Below are 21,165 nucleotides of genomic sequence, written 5' to 3'. Positions count from 1 at the left end.
ATACATGGTTTGCAAATATTTTCTCCTATAGGTTGCCTTTCCATTTTTTTTATTGTTTCTTCTGCTGTGTAGCAGCTTTTGAGTTTAATGTTGTCCTACTTGCTGATTTTTTTTCTTCGGTGCTGTGCTGTTGGTGTTATGTCCAAACAATCATTACCAAGAAAGTCATTGTGGAGGAGCTTCTACCCTATGTTTTCTTCTAAGAGTTTTATGGTATCAGGTCTTAATGTTTAAGTCTTCAACCTATTTTGAGTTAATTTTGTGAGTGGTGTAAGATAGAGGTCCAATTTCATGTTTCTCCATGTGGTTATCTCATTCTCCTAGTACCATTTATTGAAAAGACTGTCTTTCGGGGCGCCTGGGTGGCTCAGTCGTTAAGCGTCTGCCTTCGGCTCAGGTCATGATCCCAGCATCCTGGGATCGAGCCCCGCATCGGGCTCCCTACTCCGCAGGAAGCCTGCTTCTCCCTCTCCCACTCCCCCTGCTTGTGTTCCCTCTCTCACTATGTCTCTCTCTGGCAAATAAATAAATAAAATTTAAAAAAAAAAAAAAAGAAAAGACTGTCTTTCTGCATTGAACATTTTTGGATCCCTTGTCAAATATTAGTTCAGTGTATATGCATGAGTCTATTTCTGGACTCTTCATTCTGTTCCATTAGTCTTCCCAGCTATTTTTATGCCAATACTATACTAGTTTAATTACTACAGCTTTGTGGTATAGTGTGGAATCAGGAAGTGTGATGCCTTCAGCTTGGTTCTTACTCATGATTGGTTGGACTATTCGTGGTCTTTATGGTTCCATACAAATTTTAATATTGTTTTTTCTCTTTTGTGAAAAATGCCATTAAAATTTTGATAGGATTGCATTGAATATATAATTGGCTTTGGATAGTTTTTAAAATTAAGATATAATTGGCATATAACATTGGGTAAGCATTTGGTTGACAACATAATGATTTGGCACATATATATATTGTGAAATGATTGCCATAATAAGTATAGTTAACATCCATTATCACAAATTGTTACAGGTTTTTTTTCTTGTGATGAGAAATTTAAGATCTACTCTCTTAACACCTTTCAAAATACAATGTGGTATTGTTAACTGTACTTACCATGCCAAACATTATATCCCCAGCCTTATTTATCTTGTAACTGGCAATTTGTACCTTTTCAGCCCCTCTGCCCATGACACCCACTCCCCACACCCTGCCTCTGGCAACCCCCCATCTGTATTATGATTTTGGTTGTTTTTGTTTTTTTTAAAGATTCCATATATAAGTGAGATCATACAACATTTGTCTTTCACTGTTTGACTTATCTTATTTGGCATAATGCCCTCAAGGTGTATCTGTATTGCAAACGGCAAGATTTCTCTTTTTGCGGCTGAATAATATTCCCGTGTGTGTGTGTGTGTGTGTGTGTGTATTTTCTTTACCATTCATCTGTCCTAGGTGAGCACTCTCCCGGTTGTTTTCCCAACCAGGGCAAAAGGCACTGGGCAGGTTTGCTGGCTCTGTTGGTTCTGCAGTTCTTAGTAAGGACTGCGTGCCTGTTAATAGGTACACAGGTAGAGGAGACTCATTCTGGGTCTCTTGGCATATAGTGTTGGGTTCCACAACTCCCATCAACCCATTTTTGTTCGTGGATGGATGTCAAATTAGTTTTTTTTAAAAGGGAGAGAAAAAGGAGGAACCAATGTCTTATGCTGCCATCATGCTGATGTCACTCTCTGGTACATTTTTTTTCTCACTTTTGTTTTAAGTAATCTTTACACCCAGTGTGGGGCTCGGACTCATGTCCCTGATATCAAGAGTTGCATGCTCTACTGACCGAGCCAGCCACGTACCCCTCTCTAGTACATTTTTTAAATGTGATCTTGTCTTAAATATGCTTACATAAACCAAATTCTTAATTTCAAAGTATTTTGTAACCAACCCCCTATGTAAGTTAGTATACCTCTACATTACCAGTTTTTTCTTTTTTTAGTAGGCTCCATGCCTAGCATGGAGCCCAACATGGGGCTTGAACTCAGGACCCTGAAATCAAAACTTGAGCTGAAATCAAGTGTCGGGCACTTAACCAACTGAGCCACCCAGGTGCCCCTCTACATTACCACTTTTAATGGTTACATAGCGTTCCACTATATGGCCTTAATTTATTTTGCTTACACAAACTTCAAGGACATTTTGTTTCTAGTATTTGCTTTTATAAATTAAATTGTGAGGAATCCTGTTAGTTTTAGCTATTGCCTCCTTACACTAAGCCTAGCATTCTCTACTGTGCATTGCGATATTGATGCTTGGAACTGTGTAAACCACATTTCACACTTGTCCCCTGCTGCCTGTTAGGCTTTGCCCTAGGAGACCCTACAGGAAGTTTGGAGGACAGGGTTATGGGAGGAGCAACTTCCTTCTTCCTGTTTGCAGAGTGCTTTCCTTAACATCACCCTAGCAATGGCCCTTCACCTTGGCCACTAGTGGTACACTACAGCTTCTTTTTTTGAAGTATTTAAAAATTGAGATATAATTCACGTATCATTAAATTCACTCCCTTAAGAGCAGAAAATTCAGTGGTTTCAAGTATATTCACAAAGTTCTGCAACCATCACTAGGATCTAATCCCAGCAGGTTCGCTCACTCTCCAGCTTCTTTTAGCTCTCCCACATGTAGCCATATTGATCCCTCTCGGACAGGCAGCACCAGCTGAGCGGGACACCCCTCAGAGGCATTACCCCACCATGCCCTTCTGACAGTCCTGCAGTAACTGGACAGCACCCCCTGAAGGTCTGAATTCCAGTTCTGCAAGGCTCTTCTCTCAGCACCTATGATACCAGCATGACCCAGGCACCGCCCCTGCTTCAGGTGTGGAATCCTCTTCTGAGTGGCTATGTTTGAATTCTTTGACTTCTTCCATCGTGTTACCCTGGGGTGGTAGCTGCTGTCTGCAATTGTTACCCCTGTTACCTTGGTGTTCACTTTTGCCTTTAAAATACCTGTTTTAACCTGTTCTATTAAATTCCCTCTCATCATATTTGAGAGGTTTCTCTTCCCACCTGGACTCGGACTGATGTAAACATTCTTGTACGTACATCAATGAAAATTAATTCTATTATTATAAAGTCATGCATAGTTGTCTAAATGGAATTTTCCACTTAAAATTCCTTTAGAATTTGATTAAAAAAATGAGCCTCCAGAGAGTTTACATGAATTAAACTCTCAATAAAAGTGAGTAAGAATAAGTATTTTCTCAGGCACACATCCTAACTCTGTCTTACTCTTTTTAAAAATACGTTTGAGCCTTATACTCCAAAATGGTATCTTACTTATTCATAATTTCCCCAAATTGGAAATTAAAGTCACTTGACTGGGAAAGAGAGAAGTGAAGTGTGGTAAATTCATACCGTGGAGTAGGACTTGGGAAATAAAAGCCAACAAGTGTATTGATATACTAAACAACATTAATGAATCTTAAGTGTATTGTACTAAGTAAAAGATAGCAGATTCATAAGATTACATACGGTAAGAGTCTATATATGTGACTTTCCAGAAAAGGCAAACTATAGGCATGAAGAAGAGATAGTAGCTGCCAAAGGTTAAGAAAGTTTGACTTCAAAAGGGTAGCATGAAGGAATTTTGGGAGCTGTGATGAAACAGTTCTGTATTTTGACTGTGGTGGTGGTTACACAGATCTATGCATTTGTCAAAATTCATAAAAGTACAGCAGAGTGAACTTTTGTACAGAAATTTAAAAAAAATTAAATCTCAATATCTTACATGTTTTTACTTAAACATTTGCATTTTTTCAATTCTCATAATGGACTTTTATATATATTTGTCATTCATTTTCATTTTATATACCTTTGTCATTCATTATCATACTAGTGCTTAGTTCTGTAGCCCATTTTAAGTTTTTCTTTCTATTGATTTAAAGATCTCTTTTTAAATTAATATATCTTTTCTTTCAAATAATAAAAATATAATTTTGTTTATTTGCTTTTAACTTTTTTAAAAAATAGAGCTGGGTTGTTTGTTTTTTATAATGTATCAGGTACTAAATTTATGGTTTCTATTTTTGGTGTCACAACTTGTCACCTCTATTTTTATTCACACTATTAGTGTTTTATTTTAAATCTGGAATCCATGTGAATTGTACCATGTGTGATCTGTGTACATAACTTTACTCCAAATTGTTGGGAAGGGATTGCTTTTGGAATATTTCATTCTTTCCTCAGCGCTTTGAAATGCTACATTTATTATACTACATTCAAAAAATACACTTAATCATGGCTTTGTTTCCATGAAGCAGATGCCAAACTATTTTTATTCGAGCAATATTATGCATATTGATACTTCCCAGGAATTTTTCTTTTTGAAATGTTTATTGTCTGCTAATTTAGATTTTTATTTATTCCAGATGAAGTTGAGAATGCTTTTGCAAAGTACACATTAAGATACACAAAAATCAAAGAGAAAAAAATACATGCAAGACTGTGAGATTCCTAGTGGAATGTTTTCAAAGAATATCGATTCTTTCTGTGAAAGGGTAGATCTTCATTTATTCAAGTAATCTTAATGTCTCCACAGAGGAAAGAATATGTTTATGTAAATGAATATATATTTTTGGAATGTGTCTGTTTTATGATTTGTCTACAATTTTCATTTATTGTTTTAATGATTTTTGATGAACTAGTTTCTTGACCCTGCCCTCGCCCCCTGGCTTTTCATTTTCTGAGAGAATCGCTGATGGTGTCGGATACTATTTTTTTTTTTAGGCATTCTTTTATTTTATTGATGGAATCTATTTCCTAGTATTTGAAAAAAGTGAACGTGACATGCAGGTTCCCTTTCCGTGACCGCTCTGTGTCTGAATTGCACAGTTGCTGCACAAAGACCTCGGCTGTAATCCGTAAGCTGTGGGAAGTCCCTGACCGGCTCTGACTGCCTGGGGAACTATCTCAAGCGCCCCAGACTTTCACGTGCTGGGTAAATACTGCACTCTCAGCCAATCTCGCACCGCCCGTAGTGAGCAGGGAAAGGTCGTTCTCACTTGCAGCATTGATCGCAGGGACTGCCCGGTTCTGCGCAGGCCTGTTTCTGCGCATGCCTGGTCCCACCTCCTGTCTCCGTGCACTTCCGTCTTCCCCCCACACCCCGTTTTCTTCAGTTCTCGCGTGGGAGGCTATTCTCGGGCCGCTTATGCTCTGCGCTTTTCTGGGGCCGGTGCTTCACGACGACGGAGCGACAGGTGAGCCCGAGACGGTTGGACAAGGGCCGAGGGGTGCGCCGTGCTGCCCGGGGGTCGCGGGTCGGGGGTAGGCGGTCGGTGCCCGATAGTATGGAGGAGTTCGGCGGACCCCCCCGACGGCAGGATGGGGACGTCTGCATCAGGACTAGGGGTCGGGACCCCACGTGATCGGCCCCTGCGCGGAGCGTGCGGTGCTGTCCGTGGGGCCCCGTCCCGGAGGCCGCAGGAAGAGGGCGTGTGCGTGTGCACGGTGGGTGTCGGAACCGGTGGGAAGGGGACGGCGCTGCGGGGAGGGCGTTTGCCTACGCGGCGGGTGGTTGCGTGCGGTAGTCGGGGGAACGGGGTCCGCCTGCCGGGGCTGTGCGGTTACCACCCCGCCTCGGGGAGACCCCGTTCCCTCGGTTCTGCCTTTATCCTTCCTGGAGTCTGCGCTGCTCACCAGCCGTGCCCATCACTGCATCTTGATGTGCGCTGTTGCTCAGTCCTGACTTGCCCTGGCATTCAGGAAGGATCTTCAAGAATTCTGTTTCTGTCTCATTTAATATAAAAAAATCTTTCCCTCTTGAAGGTTACTGACTTGTTCAGAATCAGTTAGTGGCGAAGACTGAAAGTCTTGTCTCCTGACTCATGAGAGAGAACTCCCTGCTTTCCACGCAAGGAAAAGCAAATTACATTAAAAAGATCCTTTGAGAAACGGCAAGATACAGAAATTGAAACCTAGACCTTTCCTTAAAGCACTGCTTTTTATAGCTTTCTGTGGAATCACTAACCAAAGGTTTAGTAACAGGGAAATTGATAACAGATTAGTCGGGAGTATTTTTACAACAGTTTCGGTGAAGAGTTAATGTTACTTCACTGGGTGTATTGTTTAAACCAGTTTTTTTATTAAAAAAAAAATTTTGTGTGAGCATCAAGAGAAGTTTAAACTATTAAATCCTCAGGGAGCAAATATTTACATTTACCCAGCGGAAAATGTTATGCCCAGGAGCTACTACGTGATTATATCAGAGTCACGTTAGATGGGTGGTGGTTGAACATCTGAAGGTCAGAGGTACTGACATTCTTCTTCCTATCTATTGGGTATGTGTAGTTTTGTAGGGCAGGAGGATTCAGGAGCCCCCCGGGCAGGCCAGATCTTCCATGACCCCTCCCTCTTGTTGTAACCCAGCACGTCTTCAGAGTTGTCTACATTTTTCCAAGACAGCAGAAAATGAACAAATCCCAGGTAAGTTATTTATTCATTCCCCACTTTATTTTACAGTGGACTCTGTGAGATTTGTAGGACTCCATCTGTTAAGATGGGGAAAATTAGTAATAGATAAAAATGTAACTTTACAGAAAATATAAAGTAATAGATCAGAAGCAGGGCCAAGTTGGCTTGTAGATACGTACTGATCATTATGTATCTTAGAGTTTCTAAGTTGATTCACAAATACGTCTCTGATGTTTCTGATAGCCACGGAAAAAGGAAGACACTGTATTTTGGATACAGACAGAATTTTTTTTTAAACACAAGGACTTCTTGGAAGATATCTCTTTTGGTCTTAATATAGGGACACATAGTGGGTAACCTTCCAGTGACAGCCCTGAAATGAGTGCTTAAAACCGTCAAGAGATAGTTCAAGTAATTAATTTTACTTGTCTTGTTATTTTAGTAGTTAATTTTACTGGTCTTGTTTGATCCTGCTATGAAAGCTGGTATGTTTAGGAGAATGAATGGCCTGCAGGCCTGTTACAAAAACTCTCCGTAATGACTTTAGCCAGGTTGGGTATATAAGTTGCACAGCAGATGGTTCAGAGTTACATTCTCTGGTAAATGTGTCTGAGCTTCCCATTCAAATTCATCCCATGGAATTCTGTCCTGGTCTTTCCTCTCTGCTTTTTGGGATCTATCTAGGTAAAGGTGGCCAATGATTTAATTGTAATTGCTTTCCTTGAAGAACTGCTACATTATTCTCCTAGCAACTGATGGTGCACGTCTTCTTTGTCCTCTTCTGATACCAGTCTTCTGATAGCTCTTTCTTGGAGTCTTCCTCATTGTGCCCTATAGTTCAGTTCCAATTTTTCATCCTTTGTCTTTTTTTTTTTAACATGAACACTGAAAAAATATGAGAGTTGAGAGAGTAGAGAGTTGAACAATACTGTTCATTGTTTTGAGTACTTCTAAAAATGTATAAATTATCTTCGTGTATATATGATGGACATTTTTCCCCTCAGTTCACCAGTAATTTGAGATTGATCCATATGTAGTTTATCCCTTGTAATGCTCTATTTTTCCCACTGTATGGGTGCACTATATTCTAAATACTATATTTTATTGGTAGGCATTTAGGTAATTTCCACTTTTCATTACTATAAATACTGCTATGAATATCCGTGTTCTCTCTGCATAGATGCAAGTCTATCTCCAAACTCTGGAGCAGTGCTTCTCAAAGTTAGGTTCTTTGGCCAGAAATGGCAGCATCACCTCGAAACTCGTCTGAAATGCAGATTTTTATGTACCCTCCCAAACCTATTGGAACAGAAATTTGGGGGGCAAGGCCCAGCAATCCATATTTTTAACAAGGTGCCCATATGATGCTGATACACATCAAATTTAAGAATTATTGCTCTAAAGTCCAATGATTAGTATTTTTGAGTTACAGGATATGAGGATTTCTAATTTTTCTAGGTAAACTTATTCATTAGAAGATGACTTCCTCCCTTCTCTCCAGACATAAAAATTATTTTTATACTAAAGAGTGTAAAACGTCACTGTTTAATTTCTACTTTTCTGATTATTGAGTTTGTGCAACTTTCATAAACCTATGGCTTTTTAAGTTGTTTCAGCCTGAGTTTAAGAATTCCCTATGTATTTTTTTTTTATTTTTTTAAGATTTTATATATTTATTTGACAGAGAGAGAATGAGAGAGCACATGAGAGGGGGGAGGGTCAGAGGGAGAAGCAGACTCCCTGCCGAGCAGGGAGCCCGATGCGGGACTCGATCCAAGGACTCTAGGATCATGACCTGAGCCGAAGGCAGTCGCTTAACCAACTGAGCCACCCAGGCGCCCCTTCCCTATGTATTTTAAATGCTAATCTTTTGTTATAATTACTAATTATTTTCTCTTCATATGCTTTGTCATAATAGTATCCTTTCTGAAAGTTTTACATTGTGATACAACCCTCTTATGTCTTGTTTTTTTATTCTTGTTTTTCTGACCCCATGGGCCTAATGAAGTTTTTATATATCCTGTCTTTTTCCTAATAAGACTTTTCTTTAAAATTTAGTACCTTAATCCAGAATTTTTTTAGTATAATGTGATGAAAAGGATCTGATTTTGTATTTGTCCATCTAAAAAAATAAGCAGCACAATGAAAGGACTAACACAATACGTGTGAATGGGAATGCTATGCATGCTGCTGGTTTTGGACTGAGGTAGATTTTGTCATGTTCACAAAGTATCCTTGAGTCTTATTTTATTGAAAATTAGAGTTTAATTTTTCCAAATGCTTTCTTAACATTTTACGGGAATAATGATATTTTTCTTTTTAGATCTATTGAATTACATTTCCACATTTCTTAATAACTAATCTTTGTGTTCTAAAACAAGTCCCACTTGGTCAAAAAGTGTTACTCTTTTGGTGATCACTGTAGTTCTGTCTGTCAGTATTTTTTTCCATAAACTTGTCTATAGTATTCTTAATGATTTTAAAATATTTAATTTTATTTTGCTCGTATGTGGAATTTAAGAAACAAAACAGATGAATGTATGGGAGGGGGGGAAAGAGAGGGAAACAAGCCATAAGAGACTCTTAAAGACAGAACAAACTGAGGGTTGATGGAGGGAGGTGGGTGGGGATGGACTGTATGGGTGATGGTATTAAAGAGGGCACTTGTGATGAGCACTGGGTGTTGTATGCAAGTGATGAATCATTAAATTCTATTCCTGAAACCAATATTGCACTCTATGTTAACTACCTAGAATTTAAATAAAAATTTGGGGAAAAAATAAAAATGTTTAATTTGTTCCTTTTTTTTTAAAGATTTTATTTTATTTATTTGACAGAGACAGCGAGAGAGGGAACACAAGCAGGGGGAGAGGGAGAGGGAGAAGCAGGCTTCCCGCCGAGCAGGGAGCCTGATGCGGGGCTCGATCCCAGGACCCTGGGATCATGACCTGAGCCGAAGGCAGACGCTCAACGACTGAGCCATCCAGGCGCCCCTCATTTGTTCCTTTTTATTCCTAATGGTTTTTCTGATTTTTTTGGACTAATGTTTATCACAGATAATACTTTATTCTTCATGGAACGAGCTTTTGGTTTTATTGATTTTCACTGTGTTTTTCAAAAAAGATTTATTTATTTGAGAGAGAGAGCATGCGCATGCGTGAGCACAGGGATGGGGACAGAGGGAGAGGGAGAGAATGTCTTAAGCAGATTCCACGCTGAGTGTGGAGCCTGATGTGGGGCTCGATCTCACAACGCTGAGATCATGACCTGAGCCAAAATCAAGAGTCAGATACTTAACCGACTGTAGCACCCAGGCACCCCTTCACTGTTGTTTTAATTAGCTTCTGCTTTTACCTTTATTTCTTCCTTCAGCTATCTTTGGTTATAGGCTATTTTTTGTAACTTTTTGTTGAAGATGAGTTTATTGTAAAGCTTTTTATTATGCCCATATAAAGATATAATTTCTCTCTACTACTACTTTAGCTGCAAAATCTAAGTATCCATATGTGGAGCTTTTTTTCCTACACAGGTTTCAGCCTTCTTTCTGATGACTTCTTTGATCACTAACCTAAAATGTGTTTTATTTTTTAGTAAATCTTATTTTTATATGTATAGCAGATGTGTTAAAAAATCCACACATTTTAAGTCTAGAGTTCAGTGAATTACTACAAATCTAATGCCCACATAACTAATACATAGGTCGGAACAAACACTGGCAGGACTTCTAAAGCCTCCATTGTGCTCCTCTCACAAATCCCTACCTATTACCTATTACCTTACCTATACATTTGTGTATGATCTGTGGCTTCAAGGGTGGAGTTGAGAGTGAAATGATGGAGACCATCTGGCCCTCAAGACCTAAAATATTTGTTTTCTGGCTCTTTACAAGGAAAACTTTCCAGATCCTTGGATTAGTTTATTAAATTTGTTAATGTTGCTGTCATTTGTGTCCTCTTTAAAATTAATTTTCCTACTCTAAGGTCACATAGATAATCTCCTCTGTTATTTTTAAATGTGTATTGTTTTGGCTTTCACATTTATGTCTACTTTAATGGACTTGATATTTACTTTTGTTTGTTTAGAAATTTTTTTACCATTAGGGCATTGCACCTTTTTCAGAACAAGTATAATTTACAGAAATTATAGAATGCAACTTTTTATCAAATATCAATGTTTAGCAATGTTCTCTTTAGCTGAAATATTATTTCAATTGTAAAAACCATCTTCAGTTGCAAAAAGTAATCAAAAACCTTAATTACAGAACCATGGTTTTAACACCTGGCAATTTATAAGTTAGTCAAACGTGAAATGCTAAAAGATGTGAACAGCTGTTCTCTCTACATTTGGAGTGCTGCAAAATTCTGGGTTGACTTTATTTTTTTCAGGGAACATCATAAGCCAACGTTACAGCATATTGTCCTAAAGTACAAATCCAAGGAAGGTAATACCTTTCCTAAGTTACAAAACTGTAGCAAGTTAATACAGTACTCTTTAATACAATAAAATCCTTTTTTGTTGTTGAAGTTATGTATTACTTTATAATTTTCATTCCAAAAATGTCATTTAAGTACCAAACAAAACACTTAATGATGTTTATAGCAGAGCAAGTTATTTTACACAAATTAATGTCTTTTAAAAGTACATAATTTTTTCTTTTTTTAAGATTTTACTCTTTTTTTTGAGATTTTATTATTCATTTGACAGAGAGAGAACACAGGCAGGGGGAGCGGCAGGGAGAGGGAGAAGCAGACTCCCTACAGAGCAGGGGCAGCCAACGCGGGACTCGATCCCAGGATCCCAGGATCATGACCTGAGCCAAAGGCAGACGCCCAACCGCCTGAGTCACCCCGGTGCCCTAGATTTTACTTACTTGAGAGAGAGCGAGTATGAGCGAGTGTTCACAGAAGCAGGGGGGAAGGGCAGAGGCAGAGGGAGAAGCAGACTCCCTGCTAAGCCCGGAACCTTAGATGGGGCTTGATCCCAGGACCCTGAGATCATGACCTTAGCCAAAGGCAGACGTCTACCCAGCTGAGCCACCAGGTGCCCCTATAATTTCTTCTTTTAAAAAACATTCCTTAATGCAAGCTCTTGAGGTTTACTGTATCAGGGTAATTATATGTATTTAGGTGGCTCAGCTTTGTTCTGGGGTTAGTCCAAAGCCAGGTAGAGTTCTAATGCGTGAAAAGCTTTACAATTCTACCTTAAAGGAGATTTAATATGCCAATATGATTTTCCAAGTACCTTTCAGAAATTGTTAAATTTTCACATAAATACTAGAATCCTCAGAAATTAGATGGTTATTTCAAACAATACTTTTGGATGATCCCTTTTATTTAGAAACCCTACACCTCTTTGTTTTGATCAAAAGTCTTATACCTTTCCTTCAGCTTATTAAAAAAAATCCTACCTAAAATATGTTTTTGTTTTTTAAATAACAAGTATATTGCCAGCTTGCAGAGATGTGGGGAGCAGGTGTGTCATATACCAGCTTTCATCCTCATTTCTCTTACAAACCCTGCTGCTGCTGTCGATGTCTTTGTGCTCCCTCTCACCGAAGCTGCCAGGTCTTCAATCTCAGCATTTAATTGATGTGTTACCCATTCTGTTGTTTCTCGACCTTTGTTGGCATTTGAAGATACCATACTTGCCGTTGGTCCTTCAGGGTAACTGCTGAGACTGACTCCTTTCCCAGGGATTATGGCTTCTTGAGTCAAAACGGATTTTTCTAGGTCCAGAGGGTGTGGTTTGTATACGAACTATTGAAGCCATATTTGTAAGTGAAATATTAGTAGATTTAAGTTCCATCGTTTTCTCTGCAGGATCAACTACAAAATGTTCTTGCACAAATGTTTTAGTTCTTGCTGCAATATGAGATTTCACAATGGAAGGCAGTCCCCACTCTGTGCTGAGAAGTCTTGGGCTGTGCAGCCTTCCAGAGCGATCTGTGTGACTGTCCAGTACATCACCTCCAACCACACTTGGGTCCATAGAGTTTGGGTATTTCTGCATTACAGCTGTTGTAACAGTTTCCAGTGGGTGGTCAAAGATGCGCTCTGAAGTCCAGATCTTCGTGGTGCCGGCCACTTGCACAATGTCTCTGGTGTTCACTTTTTTTCTTTTTTTAAAGATTTATTTTATTTATCTGAGAGACAGAGAGAACACGAGTAGGAGGGGCAGAAGGAGGGAGAGAATCTCAAGCAGACCCACTGAGCACAGAGCCCATCATGGACCTGATCCCACCATGCCGAGATCATGATCTGAGCCGAAACCAGAAGTCGGATTTTGTTTTATTTTGTTGCTACTTCTTAGGTATTCATTCATATGTGAGGCCGTCTGTGCCTGGAGTTTCCTTCATGGGAAGATTTCTTTCTTTCTCTATTTCTGTCTCTCTCTCGTTAAGGAAGCTCTGAGCCCAGCATGGGGCTCGAACTCACAACCTTGAGATTGATATCTGATCCTGTAACATGTCTTTGTGCATATATTAGCTGTAACTTGCTCTTTTGCTTTAAAAAAATGTAGATACTTAACTAATTTTTTTAAACTCTTTTCTAATACATACTATTAAGGATTTGTTTTTTTCTTTTTAAGGTTTTATTTATTTATTTGAGAGAGAGACTGAGATAGAGAGAGCATGAGAGGGGGGAGGGTCAGAGGGAGAAGCAGACCCCCTGCCGAGCAGGGAGCCCGATGCGGGACTCGATCCCGGGACTCCAGGATCATGACCTGAGCCGAAGGCAGTCGCTTAACCAACTGAGCCACCCAGGCACCCAAGGATTTGTTTTTTTTCTAAGCGTAACTTCTTAGCTGTGTCTCACAGGTTTTGGCATGTCATATTTTTGATAATTCACTTAAAAAATTCTCTAATCTAGGGGTACGTGGGTGGCTCAGTCGGTTAAGCGTCCAACTCTTGGTCTCGGCTCAGGTCATGGTCTCAGGGTCATGGGAATGAGCTGCGTGTTGGGCTCCATGCTCAGCGGGGAGTCGGCTTAAGATTCTCTCTCTCCCTCTGCCCTTCCCCACCCCACTTGCAGGCATGTGGGCACACTCTCTCTCAAATAATAAATAAATTTAAAAAAAAATTCTCTAATCTCTATTTAGAAATATATCTCTTAAATATAACAAGAAATATATCTTTTAATCTGTAAACATTGTGAAATTTTCTAGTTAATCTTTTTCTTAACTGATTGTTATGTTAAACACTGCAAAAAGAATGTTCTCTGTATGATATCAGATCTTTCAAGTTGTTGAAATCTGCTTTGTGTCTCAGACTGTGGTCAATTTAAGAACAGAAGGTCTGTGTGAATCTGAAAAGTATATATATATTGCAGTTTGGGAGTGCATTTTCTCCTTTGAAGGTAATGTTTCATTTCTCTCTGGCTGCTTTTAAGGTTTGCCATTTATACTCAGTCTTTCTCTTAATTTTTAGTTCTCTTGTTGAAACTCTCGATCTGGCCATCTTTTTCCCTTTATCATTTTTTTTTTTTAAATTATAGTTGACACACAATGTTAGGGTAGTTTCAGGTGTACAACATGGTGATTCAACAAGTCTTTTTCTGTATCATTTTAACATAGTTGTTAAATCTGCCAGATAATTCCAATGTTTGGAGCTCCCTGTGTCTTAAGCTTGAATTTTTGGAAAAAATATACTAGGCCATTCATTTGGCAAATAATTTTTGAACACCTTTCATGGACTGTTTTAACTGTTTGGAGTATATACTGTAAACAAAATAATCTTTTCTGAACCTGTTTGGAACCTGGAGTGTTCTGGATGGACATGCTGAATTGCTTTCTTTTTTGCTTTCTGAATTACTCTTTTTTTTTTTTAAGATTTTATTTATTTATTTGACAGAGACAGTGAGAGAGGGAACACAAGCAGGGGGAGCAGAAGAGGGAGAAGCAGGCCTCCTACTGAGCAGGGAGCCTGATGCAGGGGCATGATCCCAGGACCCTGGGATCATGACCTGAGTCAAAGGCAGACACTTAACGACAGAGCCACCCAGGCGCCCCCACTTTCTGAATTACTCTTAATAGACTGTTGTGAATTGAGTTTGCCAGTGTTTTATTTAGAATATTTGTATCAAAATTAAATAGGAACTATTTTTGAACAATATTTTGTTACTAAGTTTGTAACAGTTCACAAATTTTTTTTTAGCGTGTATTGTAAGTTCCAAAAGTATTTTTTTTGTCAGTTCATTGAGGTAAGCTGCATATAACTTAAGTGTCAAGCTAGATGAATTTTTATTTGTGTGTGTATATGCGTGCGCACGTGCTCACACACACACAGGCACCCCGCCCCCTTGTAATTACCACCCAGTATCCCAAAAGGTTCTCTGGTACTTCAAGTTCATCTTACTCTGAATCTGTTATCATTGATTAGCTTTGCTTGTATGTCTGGCTTCCACTCAGTACAGTATATGTGAGATTCATCTATTTTGCTGAGTGTATCAGTTTTTCTTTTTATTGCTATTATGTATTCCATTATGTAACTGTACTACAGTTTTATTTTTCCATTCTGTTGATGGGCTTTTGGACTGTCTCCAGGTTTTGGCTAATAAAACTGCTATGAACATTTCCTATAGGCCCTTTGGTTGACAAACACTCGTTCATGTTGGATATATAACTAGGAGAGGAATTAATACATATAGCTTTAGTAGAAATTCCCTATTATTATTATTTTTTAAGATTTTATTTATTTGAGAGAAAGAGCATGAGCATGAGCAAAGGGGAGAAGACAGATGGAGAAGCAGACTCCCCGCTGAGCAGGGAGCTCGATGCAGGACTCATTCCCAAGACCCTGAGATCATGACCTGAGCCGAAGGCAGATGCTTAACCGACTGAGCCACCCAGGTGCCCTAGAAATTCCCTATTATTTTCCCAAAGTATATATACTTACTTACACTCCCACTGGCAAGGTGCTTCATATTCTGGCCACTATCTCTATTTGGTATTTTCTGACTTTTTCATTTTAGACATTCGAGTGTGTATGTCATTGTGGTTATCATGTGAGTTAGGATAGGGGAGGTGGTAGATACTAGGTAGGGGCATGAAGGAGCTTCTCAATTTCAGGTCATGTTTTATTTCTTGATCTCAATGCTGGTTTTATGGGTGTGTTCACTGTGAAAATACATTGAGCCGTGTCTTCGCCAAAGTATACTTGTGTGTTGTTTTTGTATATATTTATACTTCAACAAAAATTACAAAAATCACAGAGTTGACAATGACAAATTGTTTATCTGAAGAAGTCTCAAGGATATCAAGCTAAAACCGGAGTCAAAATAAGATTAACTTTTTCATACATGAAGGTCAGAATTCTTCTCCATGTTTCCTTCCTTAATTTTTTTTTTTTTTAGAGAGAGTGAGAGAGCGCATATGTGCGAGCAGGGGAGGGGAAGAGGGAAAAGGAGAAAGAGAATCTCCAGCCGACTCCCGGTTCAGCGTGGAGCCTGATGCGGGGCTCGATCCCACGACCCTGAGATCGTGACATGAGTCAAAATCAAGAGTCAGACGCTTAACCAACTGAGCCACCCAGGCGCCCCTAAATCGAACACATTCTATATTTCACCATTAAGTGTAATATTTGCCGTAGGTATATGTTAAAATCCATTATCACACTGAGGAAATTCCTTTCTAGTTTGCCAAGAGTTTTTTGTTTGTTTTATCATGCTTTTGTGTATATACTCAGGTGATCATATCATCATGTCTTAGTTTTTAAAACTATTTATTCTTATTTTTATTTCCACCTTCAGGCATTCCTTCATGGCCTGTTCTTTCTCTGTTATCCAGTTAAAAAGTGGTTTTTCCTCACCTTGCGTTCTTGATTATTTTCAGTCTCTTGCTTCTCTGAGAGCCTTCTGATTTATTGTTGGTGACGTCAGACACTACCAAATTATTATTGTTTCTCAAATCCTTATTTTCATTCTAGACCTACAGTATTATGTTTCATATTTAAGATATATCTTGTTAAAATACAGTATCTAATTTATTTTTTCCTTGCTTATTTTGTGATACTTGTGTTTATACAGATGTTTGTACATATACCCTGAGGAAACTTCTTTCTGCCAATAATTGGTGACCGTGTTCTATCACTCTCTTTCCTTTTATCAATTCCCTCTTTGCTTTACAGCTTTTGCTATAGTAGTTCATGTAAGTGGTGGTTTTTGTCCGTTAGCGTTCCCTTTACCTTTTTGAGAGACTTGGTTCTATAAATAAAAACCTGGTCACATAATTTTAATGTACACTCAGATCTCTTTGGCTCCCCTTTCTTTGAAACAGTGAGCCCTAAAGTAGAGGCATGCACTCTAGATGATATCCCAAATAATCCAGTTGGTATCTTCTATGTGTTCTACAGGTATTTCAAGTGTAACAGTTCCAAAATCTTCCCTTCTCATTTTCTGCACATTCTAGTTATGGTCTCTAAATTGAAGACTTAGAACCTAGAATGTGTATTGCAGTGAAATAAAATATTAAGCTGTCTTTTCACTTTTTAAAACTGAGGGAAAAAATTAAAATTTGTCACAAAATATATCGATAGTTTATTTCTATAATTCATAAATATAAACTTCTTTAGTACTCAAAAATATTCTTTAAGGTTGAAAGTGATCACATACTTTGGAGACTTGGTCTAAAATTACTCTGTAATCCATTCCATGACTTACTTTCTTCATGGCCCTTTCTGGCATCACAGCTCCAGGCTGTATTCTCAATGTTTTCTGTACTGTTCGCCCTCTGTTCATTTCCCAAATGTGTTGGAGGAGCCCTGGCTTTCTTGTACCATGGCACCGTGTTCATGAAGAGCACGGTATTACTATTTCTCAGTCAGCTGTTCTTCTTCAGTGAAGTTCAAAATAGAACTGATTTTGTTCCTCATTTATTTTAGTCTATCTGCTGTGTACTTTCACCTTAGCAATTATAACATACTACTCCACGTTTTCTTACCAAATTGTATGCTACTTGACTACAAGAATAATTTTATTAATCTTAGCATTTCTAAGAACCAGAATGGTTCCAGATACATTGTGGGATTTGATAATTTTTTACATGAATAATACCTTAAGGCAATGGCATAATATTTTTTTTTTTTAAAGATTTCATTTAAGAGACAGCGAGAGAGAGAACACAAGCAGGGGGAGTGGGAGAGGGAGAAGCAGGCTTCCCGCGGAGCAGGGAGCCCGATGTGGGGCTCGATCCCAGGACCCTGGGATCATGACCTGAGCCGAAGGCAGACGCTTAACGACTGAGCCACCCAGGCGCCCCCTGGCATAATATTTCTGTTAGGATTTCTCATCTTCCCTCAAAGTGTAAAACCAGACAAATGTTCTGCAGACTATTTTGGTAATCATGGTAAGGATTGGTTCCCATACAGCTTTTTCCATGTCACCCAATTCTGAACATTTCAGATTGAACAGAAATTCCAGGGATCAGTATCATTTAAGGATGTGACTGTGGACTTCACCCAGGAAGAGTGGCAGCACCTGGACCCAGCTCAGAGGTCCTTGTATAGAGATGTGATGCTGGAGAACTACAGTAACCTTGTCTCACTGGGTAAGGTCTGTTTTTTTGTAATTCTAAATAGCATGTTTTAATTCTTTTAGTTATGAAGCATGTAGACACTGTAGAGTTTAATGATTTTTTATATTGGAACCAGGAATCAGTGTTGATCTCTTTTGGGCACCAGGAAGATATTTGTGTTTACCTCTCCAGTGAAATGTTCAATAGCATCTTCATTGAGCAGCTCTGGAAGCTTGCTTCTCTTTCAGAGGCCCTGCAGGCTAGGCCTTCTGGTCTGAATCCTAAATTGTTTTGCTTTGACAGGGTATTGTGTTACCAAACCAGAGGTGATCTTCAGGCTAGAGCAAGGAGAGGAGCCATGGATATTGGAGGAAGAATTCCCAAGCCAGAGCTTCCCAGGTGAGTTAATGGATACTGCACAGATGAACGTCAGGGGATTTATTATTTTCCCACGATTATTCCAGAGGTTGACAACTTTAAGATGTTTTTTCAAGAATATCTCTTTAGAAGTCTTAATCCTTGGAAGTGACTGGGAATACTGGTTTTTGAACCAAATCTCCAGATACCACTCTTAAAAGAAATGTTCTTTTTGATTCACTTTGTATTTACCATTCTTAATCTGTCAACAGACCAGTCTTTGCCTACCTCATCTTTACTGTTGTTTTTCTTCATTCCTTTGTTTCTCAAAGCAGTTTTCAGTTGCCTACCTTACCTCCATTGCTCTGCATTCCTGCCATCATCAGGCATTCTTTCATATGCTCATTTTTTGACTCAAATAATTTTTAAGTAGTTGCTATTATCTAAATGCTATAGTAGTGAAAGAAATAAGTGTCAAATTTATACAAGTAGCAGTAGTGACCAACAAATATATGAAAACATGGTCAACATTACTAAACATCAGGGAAATGCAAATCAAAACCACACATCACACTATTTAGAATGGCTAGCACCAAGAAGACAAGAGATAACAAGTGTTGGCAAGGATGTGGAGAAAAAGGAGCCCTTGTGCACTGTTGGCAGTGATGTAAATTTGTTCAACTACTATGGAAAACAGTATAGAGATTCCTCAAAAAGTAAAATATAAAATTATCCTATGACCCAGCAGTTCCACTTGGGAAGACACCCAAAGGAAATGAAAACAGGTTATCAAAGAGAGAATATGCACGCTGATGTTTATCACAGCGTGATTCACAATAGCCAGATATGGAAACAACCTAACTGCCCGTCAGTGGATAAATAGGTAATTAAAATAGGTATGTGTAAATAATAGAATATTATTCAGCCATGAGAGAGGAGGACATTCTGCCACTTGTGAAATGGATGAACCTTGAGTGCATTATGCTAACTGAGATAAGTTTGACAGAGAAAGGCAAATACCATGTGGTGTCACTTGTATCTGGAATCTAGAAAAGCCAAACTTGTTATAAACATGAGTAATGTGTTACCAGGGGGTGGGGGATGTGGGAAAAGAGAGATGTTGTTTAAGGGTATAAAAGTGTAATGAGTACATAAGCCCTGGTGATCTAATTTAGCATATAGTGAATATAGACAGTATTGTATTATAATAATCAAACTTGCTGAGGCATTAGAACTTAATTATTCTAATCACTAATAAGAAATGGTAACTATGTAACATAATAGGGGTGCTAATTATTGGTACAGTGGCAATTACATGGCATATAAATGTAACAAATTAACAGGTTGTACACTGTAAATTTATACAGTTATATGTCAAATATAAACTAAAAAGGTAGCACTAAAATCAGATACTTAAGTGTATTAAAGCCCTGTAGTGGTAAAAATTATCCTAGAAATGAGAGCAGAGTTAAATTGTGCTACTCCAAGAAGAGTAGTCAGGGGAAACCTTAAAGAGATCACCATTAGAGCAGAATTTGAATGAAATGATTGTGTGAGCTGTGAGGATCCTGCCTCTTCTCAGCAGGGGTAATAGCAACTGCTAAGCCAATGAGTAGGAATGTGCTTGGTGTTTCTTGGGAAATAGCAAAAAAAAGTCACAGTGGCCAAAGGGGAATGATTGATGGGAAGTGGGGACAGGAAATGATGTCAGGCAGCTATGGTCCAAAAGATGAATATCATAAATCTTACTAAAGATTTTATTTTTATTCTTACTAGTGTATTTTGGTAAACAAGCAACGTCTGATTTATGTTTATAAGATCTTTCTCACCTCTATAGAGAAAATATTGGAAAGAACATAAGCACTTAAGAGAGTTTGCTAGTAGTTTTCCTGAAGGGCAATTATGGTATTTTGTCAAAATTGGGGAGATATGGAGGTAATGAGAAGAGGCTGGATTCTCTCTGTATTTGGAATAACTAAAGAACTAACATCTGTATTGGGGCGCCTGGGTGGCTTAGTTGGTTAAGCGTCTGCCTTTGGCTCAAGTCATGATCCCAGGGTCCTGGGATTGAGCCCTGCGCTGGGCTTCCTGCTCAGCGGGGAGTCTGCTTCTCGCCCTTCCTCTCCCTCTGCCCCTCTCCCCCTGCTCATGTTCTCTCTATCTCTGTCTCAAATAAATAAATAAAATTAAAAAAAAATAAAACTAATCATCAGTATCATCAGAGTAACAAAAAGGGAAGAGATGATGGCCCTTGTAGTATTTAAAGGAATAATGATTGAAAACTTCCCAAATTTGGCAAAAGACATAAAAATACTCATTGAAGAATCTGAGTGAACTCTAAGTGAGATAAATCCAAAGATATCCATACTAATGGCATGTCATGATTAAATTTCTGAAAACAAAAGAGAAAAAATTTGGAAGTAGAGAGAAACAACTCATTTTCTTTGGAAATGATAGTGGATTTGTCATCTGAAACCATGGAGGCTAAAAGGAAATAATACATTTTTTTCCAAGTACTGAAAGAAAAGAACTTTCGAACAAAACTTGTTTGGCTTGTGAAAATATATTCATGAAAGAAGGACAACTGAAGGTATACAAAGGAAAACAAAGAGAAAATGTTGTTAGCAAACTTATCTTTTAAATTTTTTTTTTTTTTAAAGATTTTATTTATTTATTTGACAAAGAGAGACAGCGAGAGAGGGAACACAAGCAGGGGGAGTGGGAGAGGGAGAAGCAGGTTTCCCGCGGAGCAGGGAGCCCGATGCGGGGCTCGATCCCAGCACCCTGGGATCATGACCTGAGCCGAAGGCAGACGCTTAACCGACTGAGCCACCCAGGCGC

At 38.7% G+C, this 21,165-nt stretch overlaps 1 protein-coding gene and 1 pseudogene across 1 annotated transcript in view; one reads left to right on the top strand and one right to left on the bottom strand.

Annotated features, from left to right (window-relative positions):
* The first annotated feature begins 4,144 nt into the window (after positions 1–4,144).
* Positions 4,145–21,165, top strand: part of LOC102748675 (uncharacterized) — a 49,653-nt gene continuing 32,632 nt past the window's right edge. The window contains 4 exon segments of the mRNA XM_081824355.1: positions 4,145–5,246; positions 6,337–6,471; positions 17,856–18,000; positions 18,271–18,366. Coding sequence (XP_081680481.1) covers positions 6,457–6,471; positions 17,856–18,000; positions 18,271–18,366 — 256 coding nt within the window. The 5' untranslated portion in view covers positions 4,145–5,246; positions 6,337–6,456.
* On the bottom strand, positions 11,937–17,247 carry LOC102746583 (PRELI domain containing protein 3B pseudogene; annotated as a pseudogene).

Source organism: Leptonychotes weddellii, chromosome 6 (assembly GCF_054177405.1).
Source record: "Leptonychotes weddellii isolate Sample4059 chromosome 6, ASM5417740v2, whole genome shotgun sequence".
In the NCBI taxonomy this organism is placed as follows: Eukaryota; Metazoa; Chordata; class Mammalia; order Carnivora; family Phocidae; genus Leptonychotes; species Leptonychotes weddellii.
This window is presented reverse-complemented; position numbering and strand designations above follow the sequence as displayed.